Here is a 16,911-nt window from a genome sequence, read left to right on the forward strand (position 1 = left end):
AGACGTCAGATAAACATCCCTTTTGAAACCACTGTGAAGGAAGAAGCTCACATGGTTTGAGTGATCATTTTGAAATCTCTATCTTCCATTGAGAACTCAGAAACAAGCAATTTGCTGATTTGCTTCCAACCTGCAAGACAACAGGTTGACCAAGCAACCCGCAACAAGTCTCAGATACTCAAAGCCTGTTTGTGTGGAAGACTCTGACTATCGCCTGCCAAGCAGACTAAGTCTGTGTATAGCAATCTCATCTCACTGCAACCACTGTTAAGGGATTCTGCGCTGCTGACTTCTGCCAGTAACCCACCAGAATTGGAACTTGTCCGTGAAGGAACCCTGCTCTGGGCTTTGACTTTCTGGACTCTGGAAATCACATGAACTGATATCAATTTCTATGGTTATTTTACTGATAAGGTATTTATAGTTGTAAAACCCCTCAGATCGTGGGTCGCTGATAGTGGTTGTCTGCTGCGCTCTCCACAATCTGGCACTGGAAAGGGGCGACGCAGTGGATGAGGAAGACGTCGATGCAGTTGCTCCGAATGCACATGATGAGTTCAGTAGTGATTCTGAGGATGAGCACACACAGGGAAAGGCTGAGGGGGAAGACGCTGACCTGGGCATACTCCAAGGAGGCAGAGACATCCGGGAGGCTTTAATCCAAAGAACCTTCAGCTAGCCCACCGCAGATGGACCTTCAACACACACCAAGGCTGCAGGCTCCACACTCTATACCTGAATGCTAAATCAGCCTGGATAATAACATTAACTAAGAACCTTGTCAATGAAGCTCAATGTCAAACAACTCACTCATAACATCATGGGTTCCCATCCATCTGCAAAAATAAGGAATCACCCTGAGGCATGGCAACATGTCAAAATTTGAGAGAACAAATGTACCTTCATAAACCAAAAAAAGGTGTTGGACATCACACTAAGTCTTCAATAAACTATTAAGGGCCAACATAAAAGTACCAGTGAGAAATCTGTGGTGTGCTTAAAGTGCCTTAAATTTATGCTTACGAGTGCTATGTCTAGGTGCTGTCCCCTCGCTGGCACTGGCATCTGAGACAGCCTGCTCACTGTGCTGTCCTCTTGTCCTCGATGACCTTGGTGGATGCCCTCTCACCCGTGGAACCTTTGATGGCCCTGCCTGGGAGGGAGCTGCCAATTCCACAGCTGGCTTCTCCCCAGTTGTTGCAGCCTCATCGGATGCCACAGTCACTGGCAGAGGGGCCGAGGAGCTGCTGCCCTCATCTGGAGTGCCCTGAGAGGAGCCCGCAGAGATTACAGGCAGCTGCTGCGTCAACATGAGGTCGCTTCGGAACTCTCTACTCACCGTAGATGGGTGGGCACCGAGCTGGGATACATGGTGCTCAAACCAAATCCCAAACGGGCAATGACCAGCTGTGAGGGCTTGCAGATCCGAGCGCAGCCCCAGGAGGCCCTGATTGTTCTCCTTGAGGACCATCTCCACAAGAGTCTCCATGGAGGAAGCATGGTGCTCAGCTATGAGGCTCAATGCACCGGTGATGTTCCGTGTGGACTCCTCAAGCACGGACACTTGGCCACGCAGAGCCTCATGTATCTCTGCCAGATCGTCCCGCATATTCTGCTGCACTTCCAGCGCTTACTACCTCACGGACGGCTCCAGAGGCACATCATCAGCCATTGGCCGAGCAAATACCTGGTCCCCAGCAGTCCTCCAGCGCCATGGGCACTCTCTGTCTCTGCCCGCACCTCAAGCGAGTGTGAATTGCCCTCACCACCATGCCCCGGGACCCTAGCCGAAGATCTAATTCCCACCGAGGTGCTAGTATCTGTGCTGGTGCATGCCTGGCAGAGATGGTGTGAAGCTGGTGAGTGGATTTCCTCAGGGCCTTAGGGGTGAGAGGTGGCCCCTCTGCCTCCTCCTCCCGGCCCTACTCCAGTGATGCTGAAAGGAAGAACTAGGACATTTAAATTAGTTAAAGTGGAGACAATGTCAATTTGCATGCCACTTCCCCAGATCATTATGCACTCATCCTTCCATAATCAATGGTCAACTCATGTTGCAAACTCCAGCACTGAGCATTCAGCAGTGCCATGGCTTTTGGGACACACATGGTGACCTGAGTGTTGCCAAACATACCTCCCTATGGCACCCCAGCCTCACCGCCACCATGGCCTGCTGCTCATAAGGTGTCAGGATCGCCAACTGGGCCTGGCTTCCGCTAGTCTGCATCCGCTTGGCGCCGTTGTGTGCAGTCTTCTCCTGAAAAGGAGAGAAGAACATTGATTAGACCAGCCTGCACCCGGATTCCCATCACATCCCTGCCAGAGTGGGACATTGCAGGACTCCAGTTCTTCGTTACGCTGCTGCTGCGCACACTCACCCAAAGAAGCCAGGGCTGACCACCACCCCGCGCCCCCCCCCCACCCCCGCCACCCTTGCCCAAATGTTGCCTCTTCACATGTGGCACCACAAGGTGTCACTTTGCTAAGCAAGGAGGCACAAGCACATGGAAGACCAACACCAGCAGATGGATTGGTGCCCTGCCAACTGGAAGCTCCCCTCCCAGCATGTTAGCACCCTGACTTTGAAATGCTTCACAGTTCCAGTGCTGTGCCTAGGTGCAGATCCTTGACTTTCACCCCCATTCTATACTTTGGCAGAACACATCCTAGCCCAACCCTCTCAGAGTGAACTAAGCATGGGCAATATCTGCTAGCACACCCAGCGAGGGATACATACCATGAAGGATTCAATGCCACTACTATACTCAGAGATGCAGGGGGTGGGGGCTGGGGGGAAAGGGTGACAGCTGCATTAAGTGACCTGAGCCAACATGGTACTCACCCTTCATGAGCGCAGGAGGTCGTTGAATCTTTTGCAGCACTGGAGCCATGTGCACCGCACCACATCATGGGAGGTCACTCTCTTGGCTACTTCCTCCCACGCACATTTGGTCGGGGAGGCCTCTGCCTCCTGTCCCTCAGAAGCAGGACCTCCCTCTGTGTTGCCACCTCCTCCAGGAGGACAGCTAGGCACTCATCCGAAAAATGAGGGGCACATTGCCCCTTTGGCCTACCCTCCGGCCTGGCCTGTCCCGCTGGCCTACCTTCCATCCTGGCCTGCCCTGATGATCCATCATCCGAACTTGCGTGATGCACATTACCCCTCTGATGTGCTCTTCTCCCGGTCATTGTGAGCAGCTTTGCAAAGGCTGCCAGGCCTTCATTTAAACAGGCCACTGGATCGCCCGCTCCCACACGGCCCACCCGACATGGGGAATATTCTCTCCTATGTTGCTTCCACTAAGATATTAGGTACAGAATCAATGATGTGTATTTCCATGAATTATTTGACGGGGTACTATAAATTAAACTTATGGGAAAAATAATGGCACATGGAATTAAGGGTAGTGTAGACAGATGGATAGAGAGCTGGGTGGAGAACAGAGAGCAGATAAGGGGGAAGGAAAGTTTTTCAAATTGGAAAGACCACAGGATTTTTGTTGAGGCTGTTCTCATTTATAATATAAATAAATGAACTGGACTAATCAGCTGAAGGAACAAAGGGGTGTTCTGAAAAAGAATCAGATTGGACTTGAAAGGTTAACTCTGTTTCTCTCTCCACAGATGCTGCCAGACCTGTTGAATTTTACCAGCATTTTCTGTGTTTATTTTATGAAGGAAAAATAATGAAGCTTGGTTCTGACATCAAATTGAAGGCTTTAGCAAATTCTGATGAGCATTATGAAAACTATAGTGGGGTGTGGATAGCCTAGTGGAATGAGTGCTAACACAGTCAACATAGAAAAAAAAACAAATAGATTTGGTTTAATATTAAGATGGCATTCAAATTTCACTTACGGATCTTGGAAACACATGGAAGGTTCTTTCATTAGTTTTTAATGAATGGATGCTTTCTGGTTTGTTGTTCACAGAGATGGGTCTGTAAATTAGTATATTTACAGAGGGAAAGCATTCCCTTGCTACTGCATCGTAGAGTCAATGCAGATTATATGTTGACGTCTTGGAGCAGGGCTTGAACCCATGGTCATCTAATCCATAGGCAAGAATGGTACCACAGAGCCAGTTAATGCTTTTGTTGCAGGATGCTGTTTACCATATATGGAAATCTAGAAAAAGATAATGATAAAAAAATAAATATATTTGAATATTGTTATCTTAAGCTTTTCACCAGCAGTTTAATTTTTGCGAGGGACATTGCAGCTTTTTATGTAAGCATCTTTCATTTGTCACATAACATTTATAAATAGGATTTTCTGTTTGATTACAATATGAAAGATATAATAGATAGATAGATAAATAGAATTAGAAGAACGTACAATGTCCAAATCATTGCTTCCCCATCTCATGTTCTAGTTCTTTTCTCCCCCTTGTTTGGTTCCTTCATTCCCACATGCCAGTCCTCCCTGAGAAGCCAGTGACTGACTTGCTCCCAGGCTACTGTGAATGCTGCTCTGTAAGCAGCTGCTAAGCATTGGGTAAGGAACACTGACCAATACTGTCCCTTTTACAACCACTTCCAATGGGGAGGCATCTCAACTCTACCATATTACCATCTACCATATAATGCCTGGTATGAGTTAGTGTTTTGATTTAATAAGTTTTGAATTGAGAATGTGTTGTCTGGAAATTTCTGAAAGGGCCAACAAGATACTAAAACTTTGATTTTTAAAATACAAGTCCATGTTTTCTCATTTACCTCTATGGCTTATGATGTAAAGACCTCCTTACCCAAGCTATGATTTAATTCCTAAGATAAAAGCAAACTATTGAAGATGCTGGAAATCTGAAATAAAAAAAGAAAATGCTGGAAAAGCTCAGCAGGTCTGTATGACCCTTCTTCAGGTCTTTGAAGAAGGGTCATACAGAATCGAAACATTAGCTCTGTTTCTCTTTCCACAGATGTTGTCAGACCTGCTGAGTTTTTCCAGCATTTTCTGTTTTTATTATGATTTAATTCACTATAATTCTTTCTCGTTCTCAACTGATTTTGGACTTATCAAAGGTAGTGACTCTAGTAACACTGGTGTTCGCACTGAGATTGGGAATTCCCTGTGTTACTAATGTTGCTTCAGTTCAACATCAAGGCCTTATAGACAGTTCAGGGGAAATTTACAAGGTGGATACGAGAGATAAAAGATGCTAGAATTATGTGGGGAGACTAGAGAAACTTGGATTGTTCTCCTTAGTACAGAAAGAATTAAAAGGTATGATAGAAATGTTCAAAATTATAAAATTATGAATGGTTTTGATGGAGTAGCTAGGGAGGAACTGTTTCCATTGGCAGGAGAATCAATAACTAGAAGACACTGATTTAAAATAGTTGGTAAAAGAGCCAGAGACAAGATGAGGAGATCTTTTTGACACAGTGGCTGAAATTTTGTGCACTCACTGGTGGCAAGCTTGGCTGCAGAAAGGGCGTTTAATTAGGCGGAATGGTAGTGCACTGGAACCTTACCACCTTCCCATCTCTGCCAGAATTAAGTTCCGAGCGGAAGGCCCATGGTTGACCTTCCTGCTCCAGCACCAATTGAGGCCCCTAAGTGGCCAATTAATGACCATTTAAAGGCCTCATCTCACCGCTGCTGGTATTAACCCAGCTGCAGACGGGCTTGTCACCATGTGCATGACAGATAAAACTGTGTGGCCGGCTTGTCACATCCAGGGTGGGGCATGTGGTCCCTTGATCAATGGCACTCAGTGCCTGATTGAGGGGGCTGGACATTGGGAAAGGGGTGGCCCGTTGAGAGCAACCCCCCACGCCCCTGGGCCAAACCTCCTGCACCCCACTCCCCACAACTCCAATCCCTCATAACCTGCTTCCTCCATCACATTACTTACCTGTGACCTGGGTTGCTCCGTGATCGTGTGCCTGTTCTTCCAGCAGCAGCCCCAGTCTCTCCAGTCTCACTGCAAAGTATAAGAGTGGTCAGCCTCTGATTGACCAGCAGTGCTCTGTAGATGAGACTTCCACTCCCCGGGGTCCAGATTCCAGGGGAAAGCCTGCTACAGGCTTCGCCGCTGTCTGCTTGGTGTGTGGTTCAATGGGCTTTCCCAAAAAGAGGCAGCATGTATCTCTCACAGGTTCTTCAGCTGGCAGGCTAGACCCCGACATCCCAACAAGATTCCACCCAATGATTAGTTACAATCCGGAATTAATTACATGAAAGAGTGGGAGAAAGATATTCAATAGTAATTTTTAAAAGGAAATTTGACATAGGCTTGAGAAGGAAAGATTTTTAGGGCCTTGGGGAAAGAACAGCAGAGTGGGACGATTTGGATAGCTCTTTCAAAGAGTCGGCATAAGCACGATGAGCTGAAGAACTTCCTTCTGTGCTGAAGAATTCAATAACATTATGATTATTTCTCACATTTGGTTCACATTGTGTCAATAAACTAGACCTGAAAATACTAAATAAATTTGTGGTAAATGGGTACTGCAGTTTTAAAGCACTAATGCTAATAGAACAAATTTAAAATCAATAGCTCAGATCAACCCTAATTCAAACATAAGCTTTCTAAGTTTTATTGAGGAACCTCAAGCTGTTAAGACATTAAGTAAGTACTTAATGAGGCAGGAATGTAAATAGCTCCACACTGCCTATGATGCAATTTACTGCAATTTAAAATAAGCAATATTTTAAGTAGCTTAACAGCAAAATCAATGCTAGCATTATATTTATACTAATGAAATCAGAAAAGAGAAAACATTCCCATTATTTCGTGGCTGAGCACATTTAGTGTTTCCTCGTTGAATGAAGACACGTTCCCCACATATCTCAAACATGCACAGTCCATTTGTGTATGAAGTGTATTGTTTTGTCAGTTGCATGATATCCACCAATTCTCCCTATATTATTTAACAAATTCTAACATAGGATACTAAAGATAAAATTGATATAGCTCCAGCCAGAATCTGTTCTTTGATGAAAATTTAATGTTTTCCCCCTCTCCCTCCCCAGTGCTAGATATTTTCCTTGAATACACTTTCTGCTGCCTCTCAACAGTCATAAAGTTGCAAATTTTCCATTTCTAAAGCTATAGAAATAAATAGTTTTAACTTTTTATTTATAACTTCTAATGCAAAAATTAACGTAGATGGTGCTGTATAAGTCAACTCAGTGTCTAAGACAACACCACTTTTCAGCCCCCAAAATCATGCCTTTGCATATGCTTTGGATATAAGTTAACTCCCACATCCAGCCATGCACACTATACTTGCATTAGTAGTCAGCTTCAATTTTTCACCCCACAAATGGATGTTTTAATTATCAGTATCTTTTAACTGGGTATGAGGTATCAAGTGGGTGATACAGGCTGTGTTGTGAAGAAGCATGGGAGTTTAAGACGCACCCACACAGAGCATGGCAAACAACAAATATGGTGACCACATACAGTCATGTTGGCCCTTCACTTTTATGCTTAGCATATAAGATGATTGCCATATTTGGAGAAATTTTATGTGGCTTCAATGGTCAACATATGCCAACATCCATGATAGTTTAGCTTCTCTTAGTATGTAATATGCTCACTGAAAAATATATTCTAGCCCTATTTATAACATTGGTATATGGCTTTAAATGGTAGTGGGTAATTTTGCCACACAATGCTGTTCGTAGTTTTCATGAGACTAGAGCTACTGACAACTCTCACTCTTTAAAGCAATAGCACCCTCCACTGGAAATCAATATGTTTAACATTTACTTGAACTGATTGCATCAATTCTTGCTTTGAGCAAACAACCAGCATACTATAATTGAGCATATGACACCATGTAGTCTATCCACAGATGACTATGTATTATAATTTATTGCTGCAGTATTAGAAGTGCTTGTGTATTAAGCCATGCAGAGGTAGAGTTGCAAATTATGTTTGTCCACTAATTAATCATGATGGAAGATTTAATTTTCCCCCATCCACCACCTCTATTTTTGGCTATATTATCTTTAATATCTGATGCAGTTAAATCGGGTGAGAAGCAGAGATTGTAACAGCATCGTTCTGCAATTGCCATTGTTCACTTACAGTGGGTTGCCTACGTGTCCTTGTACTGCTGCCTATGTTATTATTTAGATACATTACTGTAAGCAGCTGCTCCACATTCCAACAAACACTGCAACCAGCTGTTAGCATAACATAAAACCTTTATTTGTAAACTCAAGGACAAATCAGTGGGCTTCACATAAAACTTAACATACCTCGGTATACTTCTTCAAAATCAGTGTACAGTATAAGTTCAGCTTCAAATTGTCATGTATTTAGCTCCTCTCATACTACACACACAAGGAGGAAGCAGGTGTACTTCCCATTCCAGGCATATGTAGACAGCAGAAGAAAGGGGCATCAGGGGCACTAGATATCTTGTTAAGTCCCATTTTAGTGTTGCATGTGTAGCTTAAAAGTCAGTGGGCTATATTAACACTGATTCCATCACATGACTTCATACATCAAATACCAAAATTACTAAATGGAAATTCTTTGATTTTAATATTGGACCACAATGCTTTAGATCTGAAAGTTACTTTATGTGTCATAGGAACATAGGAACATAGAAGCAGGAGTAGGTCACTCAGCCCATTGAGCCTACTCTATCATTCAAGACAATTAGGGCTGATTATCCACTTCAATGCCATTTTCCCACACTATCCCCATATGCCCTTACATCATTGGTATTTAGAAATCTGCCAATCTCTGCTTTAAATATACTCAGTGACCAAGCTTCCTGAGCCCTCTGAGGTAGAGAATTACAAACAAAAATAGAAAATTCTGGAAAAACTCAGCAGGTCTAGCAGCATCTGTGGAGAGAAAAACAGAGTTAAAGTTTCGAATCCGTATGACCCATACAGACTCGAAATGTTAACTCTGTTTCTCTCTTCACAGATGCTGTTAGACCTGCTGAGTTTTTCCAGCACTCTGCTTTTGTTTCAGTTTTTCAGCACCCGCAGTATTTTGCCTTTATCTTAGAGAATTTCAAAGATTCACAATCCTCCAAGTGAAAAGTACTCTCCTCATCTCGGCCCTAAGTGGCTTTCCCCTTATTTTGAAATTGTGCCCCTTGGTTCTAGGCTCCCCAACAAGGAGAAGCATCTTACCTGCATCTACCCTGTCTATCCCTTTAGCTATTTTGAAGGTTTCAATGAATACATGAATAGGATAGGAATAGAGGGATATGGACAGCGGATGTGCAAAATGTTTTATTTGAGGGGCATTATGATCAGCGCAGGCTTGGAGGGCCGAAGGGCCTGTTTCCTGCGCTGTACTTTTCTTTGTTGTTTGTTCTTTGTTGAGATCACTTCTCATTCTTCTATATTCATTACAGGCCCAGTTTCCCTAGCCTCTTGGACATGGAATTTAATAAGTTTATGAATATCACGAAACATGTCCTTCTGAGGCTCCTGGGTTTTATTTTCCATATCATTGAGTGAGTTATTTTGCATATCTCACCTACATTAGTCACAGTTTTTGATACAATTTTCTATAGACAGCAGATTTCACATTTAGCCAGAAGATATATTATTTTATAAGGTCAGGAGCACTATAGCAGGTAAAGCATAATGGATTATTCTTGTACGATGGTCGAGTTGTCTGTAACTCTTACGAGTACAAACACATTTCCATCTGTTTCAGATGAAGTTACATTGTTTCATAGTTTGCCATTGTGAAATTTGAACTCTTGATGTTACAAAGTCTCCTGTCAGGTACAGCTATGTAACTCTTTCGAGTACAAGCCCGTTTCCATCTGTTTCAGATGAAGTTATATTGTTTCATAGCTTGCCATTGTGAGATTTGAACTCTTGATACTCTTTTGAGTAAACCTGTTTCCATCTGTTTCAGATGAAGTTACATTGTTTCATAGTTTGCCATTGTGAGATTTGAACTCTTGATCTTGGGGTTACAAACCCAGTACCATAACCACTTGGCTATTTAGGCCAAGTAACTGTGGTCTCACCAACATCCAATATGCTGTGAGAAATTTCAACCCATTGTTTGTTTGATATTACTTCCATTCTTCCATCAACTGTCTGTACTCTTCATTCCTTATTGTTTCCCCTCCCTGGCTTGAAGCTGCCAAGTTTTGCTGGGGTAGAAGCTCCACTCATGTTAATAGCTTTCCAGCATCTCAGCTCAGTATCTGAGTGGATGTCTGAGTCCAGACAGTAACTCTTTTGAGTACAAACCGATTTCCATCTGTTTCAGGTGAAGTTACATTGTTTCATAGCTTGCCATTGTGAGATTTGAACTCTTGATACTCTTTTGAGTAAACCTGTTTCCATCTGTTTCAGATGAAGTTACATTGTTTCATAGTTTGCCATTGTGAGATTTGAACTCTTGATAATCTTTTAAATGTAACGTATCTTTGTAACTCTTTCGAGTACAAACACGTTTCCATCTGTTTCAGATGAAGTTACATTGTTTCATAGTTTGCCATTGTGAGATTTGAACTCTTGAGCTTAGGGTTACAAACCCAGTACCATAACCACTTGGCTATTTAGGCCAAGTGAGTTGTCTGTAATCCTCATGTCACTTTTATGCTATATAACTACTTAAGCCGAACAGACATATTCTAAGGTCAATGAGAGGATAATTGCTATTGGGTACACCTTGAGGTCATCAGGGACTAGTTGCTCCAAACATTTCTCAGCAAATAGGTAGCTGTTGGTAAATCCTATCTTCTCCATGTGACAAAAAGAAACTACCAAGCAACGACTAATAACTAGCTTTCTTTCTCCTTTATACATTTTAAACCGTGACACAAAAATTTGCGTTCAAAATAAGGAGCGATCCTGAAGTCCAATGGGCAAGTCTAAAACTTGACATATACATACAGAAAGGTTTCTCCTAGATACCCATGATTTCTGTCCATCCAGCTGTTGTGTTCTGCCCTAGGGCTTAACTCAAGTCTCATACATGAGATTCTTGAGACCTTTAATAGGGAATAATAATTGAGGTGGTTTCTTGGGCTGGGATTTTATATCCCCACTCCCCATACCAGCTCCAGGTGCAGGCTGGCAGGCAGGGGCAGCATAAAATCAGGTGGGATGGCTGAAGATGCTATGCCTTTCATCTACTCACCTCTGTTGGAACTTTACCAGCAGCCAGATGGTGTCCCGCAGCCCACCTGCCCTTGGGACAATTGTAGCCCAATTATTGACCACTTAAGGACATCCTCCCGCCACCTCATACTTTACCAGTGGCAGGTGCTGCCCATGCCATGTAGTGAGGCTGCCAGGTAAATCCTGGCAGCCTTACTGTGGGCTTTCTGGAGAGGGACTTCCTGTTCAGGCACATTGTGCCCAACAGAGCACCCGTCAATAAAAATGTCTACCCCAACTTGTCTCAGACAAGTGCCTAATGGCCCCAGTGAAGCTGCCTGGCTTATCTCATTATCCAGTCTCTTCTATGGCTCCTTATTAAGGACTGACTGTGTCCTGGCAGTGAACGCTGCTCCTGGTGGTGCTCCTGGGATTGGAGAGCTGCTGGCCATTTAGGTGGGACATCCTCACCCATGTGAGGGTGGAAATCACAACCTCAGGCAGTTAAATGCCCGATAACCATAAAATCCGTGGCTTCCTGGGTCAGTGAAGGCAGGCCTGCACCTGTCCTTTCAGCTAGTGAGTATGGCTAATGCAAAAAAATTATGGCCCTAATCCCTTTGGGGCTTTTTAAATTTGCCCCGCATATCTTCTCCTGCGAAGGAGCACAACCAAAGGTTCATCTACCCTTTACAATGAGGTGGGAGGCAGTGACTGATTGTAGGGGTGCCTACACTGGACATAAGTAACTCTGCTGAACACTAATTCAGTATTCGGAGCCAGTGTATCAGTTTGCACTTGCTGGAGTAGGGTCCAAACCCCAGCCTTCTAAAATGAAGGAGAGATGTTGACACTGAACCAGTGGTTCCGCTGACCAGATGTGATCATCTCCTGCACGTCACCCTAGTATTTAGAGATCATATTCTAGCCTCCCATCTCTAGGGCTGTCTGAATAGGGCTTGAACCCTTTGCCTCCTGATTCAGGAGGCAGCACTAAGCCAAAGGCTCATTCCTCATGAGTGGTTGCTCATGGAACATCAGAAGATGCATCATTTTATAAGGGCAGGAACAACACACCAAATAAACCATAATTCTGTTGCTAATGGGTAGACTTTTGTCGCATTACAGCCTCAAGGTGGAATTGCTCCGTAACCTTGAGATTAACGCTGAGGCCAATTGCAGATCAGTCTGCAAACTGGAACCATGGTTTTGCTCATGGGAAAACCAGTTAAGAATCTGCACGCATTCTGGCACAAGCGATACAGAAATTTGTATGAGGCTGTGTATCATCTGAAGTGTGATGGGCTGCACATAATATATTTTATAAATTTATGTAAATATCTTGAGATTACCTGATGGTTGCATTCGCTTGTATTGATAATGATTTTGTCATATGGGAAATACGTAGATGCGACGGATGAAGTGTAATGACAAAGACTATTTGAATTACTTTTCACAGGAAACACTGTGGAGTCTACCTTTAATTTTTCCAGCCCTAGTGATATGCCAGCATTGGTCACTAAGATCTGATTACTATTTTGACCTGTTACAACAAACACAGTTAAAACACTATCTAGTGGAGTTAAAACCAAATGTAATATTTAGGTCAGACAAGGTTAGAGGTCAAGAATATAACCAGGCCCAGGTGATCAAGGAGGACGAGGAGGCAGGAAGGGATGAGGGAAAGATAGGAGGGAATACAAAGGGAAAATTGGGAGTTACAGAGAAGGAAAAGAGTTGCAGAGAAGGGAAAGTGAGAGACAGAAGGGAAGAAGGGTTAGGGGAAAGGGAATAAGGAGAATTGCTGGAGACAGAAGAAATGTGGATCAGGTGGGAGTATGAGGGGCAAGGAAGCTACTTCAGTGGTGGAGGTAGGGCAACAAACCCTTTCAGTGGGTTGGTGGGGGGAGTGAGGGCAACATTCTGGAAAGCTACCCTTTCTCCTTCCAGGTCAGGATTAACAGCTCAGCAATTGGGAACTTCCCTTTCAGATACCCAGACTTCACTTTTTGTTTCAAGGTTGTGGTTGGGGAGGGGAAGTGTCAGGGGTTGTGATGGATGGATGGGGAGTTAGGGGCTGGTGCCAGAGGACCAAATTCCATGAGAATATGTGGTGGTCAAGCTCCGGCAGCATGGGATTCTTAGGCTCCAAGGTTATATTTCCCAATGAATGCAATATTAAAAGTGAATAATAAATTCAGATTATATAGCAGCTGCTAATGCGGCAACAGCAAGGTCAGGGGAGTAGGATGGTGCAGTGAAGGGAATGAGTAAGTATAAAGATCCCACATGAAGGGTGGGATAGGAAACTCCAAACAGTTATAATGAAGAAGAATCATGTCCCAAAACCATCCCTTTGGGTACAAAAGTGGGAATTTCAATTAATGGTGTCCAGAACAAAACTATCTCTTGGCCCCAGGAAAATTAATCAACCAGATAAAGATACTTGCCCAAGGTGAGTGGCGACTGTGGAGAGTGTGGGAGTGAGGGTGAAATATTTCACTAAGCTGATTACCTGTTACAACAAACACAGTTAAAACACTATCTAGTGGAGTTAAAACCAAATGTAATATTTAGGTCAGACAAGGTTAGAGGTCAAGAATATAACCAGGCCCAGGTGATCAAGGAGGACGAGGAGGCAGGAAGGGATGAGGGAAAGATAGGAGGGAATACAAAGGGAAAATTGGGAGTTACAGAGAAGGAAAAGAGTTGCAGAGAAGGGAAAGTGAGAGACAGAAGGGAAGAAGGGTTAGGGGAAAGGGAATAAGGAGAATTGCTGGAGACAGAAGAAATGTGGATCAGGTGGGAGTATGAGGGGCAAGGAAGCTATACACAAACTGGATCAGTTTGTGTATAATTCAAACAGAATTGAGACTCATTTCAGTAACACATTTAGATTTCAGGGGAATTTTTTGCATATTCTTTCAGCCATATGTTGATGGCCTGTGATAATCACAAACACATTTATGTGCTGACATCCAGTGGTTCTAAGGTGGAATTACATATTGATTCTCAGGTCCAAAACATCATTACAAAGACAAGTACTTAACATTGCGAATGCCCATCACATTGTCACTTACAGGTGTTGCAGGTACATGCTGGTACTTTTAAAACGTGTTCTCACATCAAGAAAAGTCAGATTTTGGAGTTTCCAATGCATTTTAAATTGGAATACGTTTATAGAGAGATCTGCAAGCCCCACTTCAAGAAAGCACAAAAAATAGTGGAAAACATTGGACTTTTTCAGCAAATGGGTGCCAACAGTGAAAACAGTTAATAAATTTCAAAATGCAACTTATTTTAAAAAGCAAATTAAGCTAAAAAGGATTGCAATATTAAAAATGTATAATAAATTCAGGTTGTAAAGCAGCTGCTATACCGCTCTATTCCAAATATTAAAAGTTGAATAAACTGTATTTTTGTTAATCTGTTTATTTACAACTGTGGAAATGTAACTTCTGTGAACTTTTTGCTTTGTAGGTTCATTCTTTCCCTCCTTGAGACCAACTGAAACTGTCTTCAAAGTAGTATTTTGGCTGGGTTACTCTAACAGTTGTGTAAACCCAATTATTTACTCTTGCTCTAGTAAAGAATTCAAACGAGCTTTTATCCGCATCCTGAAATGCCAGTGTCATCGCAGAAGACGACCAGTCTGGCGGGTTTACAATTACAACTGGAAGATGAATTCTCTTGATCAGCAGAGAAAAGATTCAGTGGACGGTGGCTCTGTTATTTTCAATGGCAATGACCGGAGGTTGTCATCAAGTCCCAATCCCTGTTTCACTGACAAGAACAGGACACAGAGCATGGAAATGTGCAGCCTTCAGGGCTGGAGGCTGTTCCCTTCCTTTCGCCGTTCTCCCTTTCCATCCAATGGACCAAAAGAAAAATGTGAGTTTCCCAGAAAGATCATCAATGGAGGGTACGGAGTCTGTGCTAGTTCAACTATCTTTACAAAGAGGACCACAACTTTTGGACATCAAGAAATATTGGAGGGATTTCAACAGAATGTTCACAGTAAAACAGCTCCTAATGTACCTGAAACAAATATTTAAACAAGAACCAGAACTTCCAAGTGTAATGACCTGTTGTGAAAATGTTGTGTTGCTGTATGTTATATTGTTTACAAAGGTATAAATGCACGTAATATTATAATTACTACATAAATGTTTTACTCTAATTTCTGTATGTGTTGTAATTTATTGTTTCAGCTATATATTATGTTACTATGAAAACCTCATATCCTCAGGAAGATGTTTATTGCCTATAATGCACAGTTTGCATTTCAACAAAAATATTTTGTTTGCATTTAAAGTCTGTGGTTTAAGAACTGTTTCAGTCCATGTTAACCAAAGCAGTGTCTCCTAGCCATTTGGGAATGGATGCTTTTGGAGAATTGGGATGAAACAAAGATTTTTTCAGAGAGGATGACCAAAAACTGGTTTATGTTTAAAAAAAGTTACTTCTTCTGGTATCGGTATTGGAGCCTGATGTTTCATTTTCATGATCCCTCCTTTCACCAAATCAGTTTGAATTTCTCAAGGAGCCATGCTGTGTATTGCAGCAGGAGGGCCAGAAGGGATAGAAGAGCATTGGATCACCTTGAACCACAATTCCCAAGGGCAGAAATTTTATGCCAGCAGGATTTTACGGTCTAAAGTCAATGGAATTTTGAATGGCTCGCCGCATTTTACAGCCCTGCTCCTGCCATGACAGGTCCATAAAATTCCACCCTTGTAGTTGGCTATTGATTGTTAAAGGCAGAGGCTGAAGAGAGGAGACAGGTTACTTGTCCCATCTTTTTGATCAGGGAGTCAAGAACCAAAAAGAGGGATGATCCAAAATTGTTTCAAAAAGAGAACTGTAACAAATAAAGTTTTTTAACCATTAATTTCACAGGATGCTCTTCATCATAAAATATGGCAAGCTGTGCTTATGATGCATCACTTTTTGTCGATGAAAATCTCTGAATAAATATTTTAAAAAGCAGTGCTTTCCAAAATGATTTATCAGCTGATTACTTGCATTAGACTTGCACTATTAGCTGTTACTATAAAGTTATTGAAACAAGATCAATGGAGAAAGAGGTAAACTGGCAAGGAGGTTTTTTTATCCATGATATGTTTGAAAAGGTGAAAGGATTTCCTTGTATTTGTCGCTAATTTTTATAGTATGAGGACATTTGGGAGCACTGTTACATGAAAAACTCCCCTTGGAGTTACAGTGTGCTTAATAATTCAAATGCTGAGGTACAAGGAACTATGAGGTAAATCAAATCAAAATTGGTGTATTGCTCCATGTGGCTCTACTCTTCATATTGTTTGTTCCCAATCTGTTCCTTTAGCCTGAGATTGTGCCAATACCAGACCATTAACTACAAAGTGCAAAACACAGTCACCAAGATCTTCCTTACATTATTATCAGTTCATTTAATCCCTTTATTTATATCAAAATATTGGGTAGATTATTATTTATTTATGGCCCTTCCCCACTGCTATTAAAATGGCCCAGCGAAGAGAATGCATATGGGGCCACTTCCAATGTCAATCCCCCGCATTTTACTGCACCTCTGCCTCCTATCCTGCCATCCAGGTGTTGTCAAAATCCTGGCTATAGTCTTACTTAAACAGCTATCTACATCTATGTTATAAATAGCTTTCAGAATTTTAAAGGCCTGGATATCTGTTCACAATTTTCTTCTTCCATTGGCAGCAAGTACAATGTGCAAGTAACTTGAGCCCTGGGATCTTTCATACAGTTATTCTCTGAATAGAATTACATGAAACAAATTGCATTCAAATAACACTTTTAATGTGGGAGGAGAGGCAAATATCAAGGCAAAGGATTTAAGGAGAAAATTGTA

The 16,911-nt window shown here is 42.4% G+C and overlaps 1 protein-coding gene across 1 annotated transcript in view; it reads left to right on the forward strand.

The window, feature by feature from the left end:
* LOC121281217 (alpha-1B adrenergic receptor-like) overlaps positions 1–16,050 on the forward strand; it is a 34,818-nt gene extending 18,768 nt beyond the window's left edge. Inside the window, exon 2 of the mRNA XM_041194006.1 lies at positions 14,529–16,050. Coding sequence (XP_041049940.1) covers positions 14,529–15,103 — 575 coding nt within the window. The 3' untranslated portion in view covers positions 15,104–16,050. The remainder of the gene's footprint in view (positions 1–14,528) is intronic.
* The last annotated feature ends 861 nt before the right edge of the window (positions 16,051–16,911 follow it).

This window comes from Carcharodon carcharias, chromosome 8 (genome assembly GCF_017639515.1).
Source record: "Carcharodon carcharias isolate sCarCar2 chromosome 8, sCarCar2.pri, whole genome shotgun sequence".
Lineage (NCBI taxonomy): Eukaryota > Metazoa > Chordata > Chondrichthyes > Lamniformes > Lamnidae > Carcharodon > Carcharodon carcharias.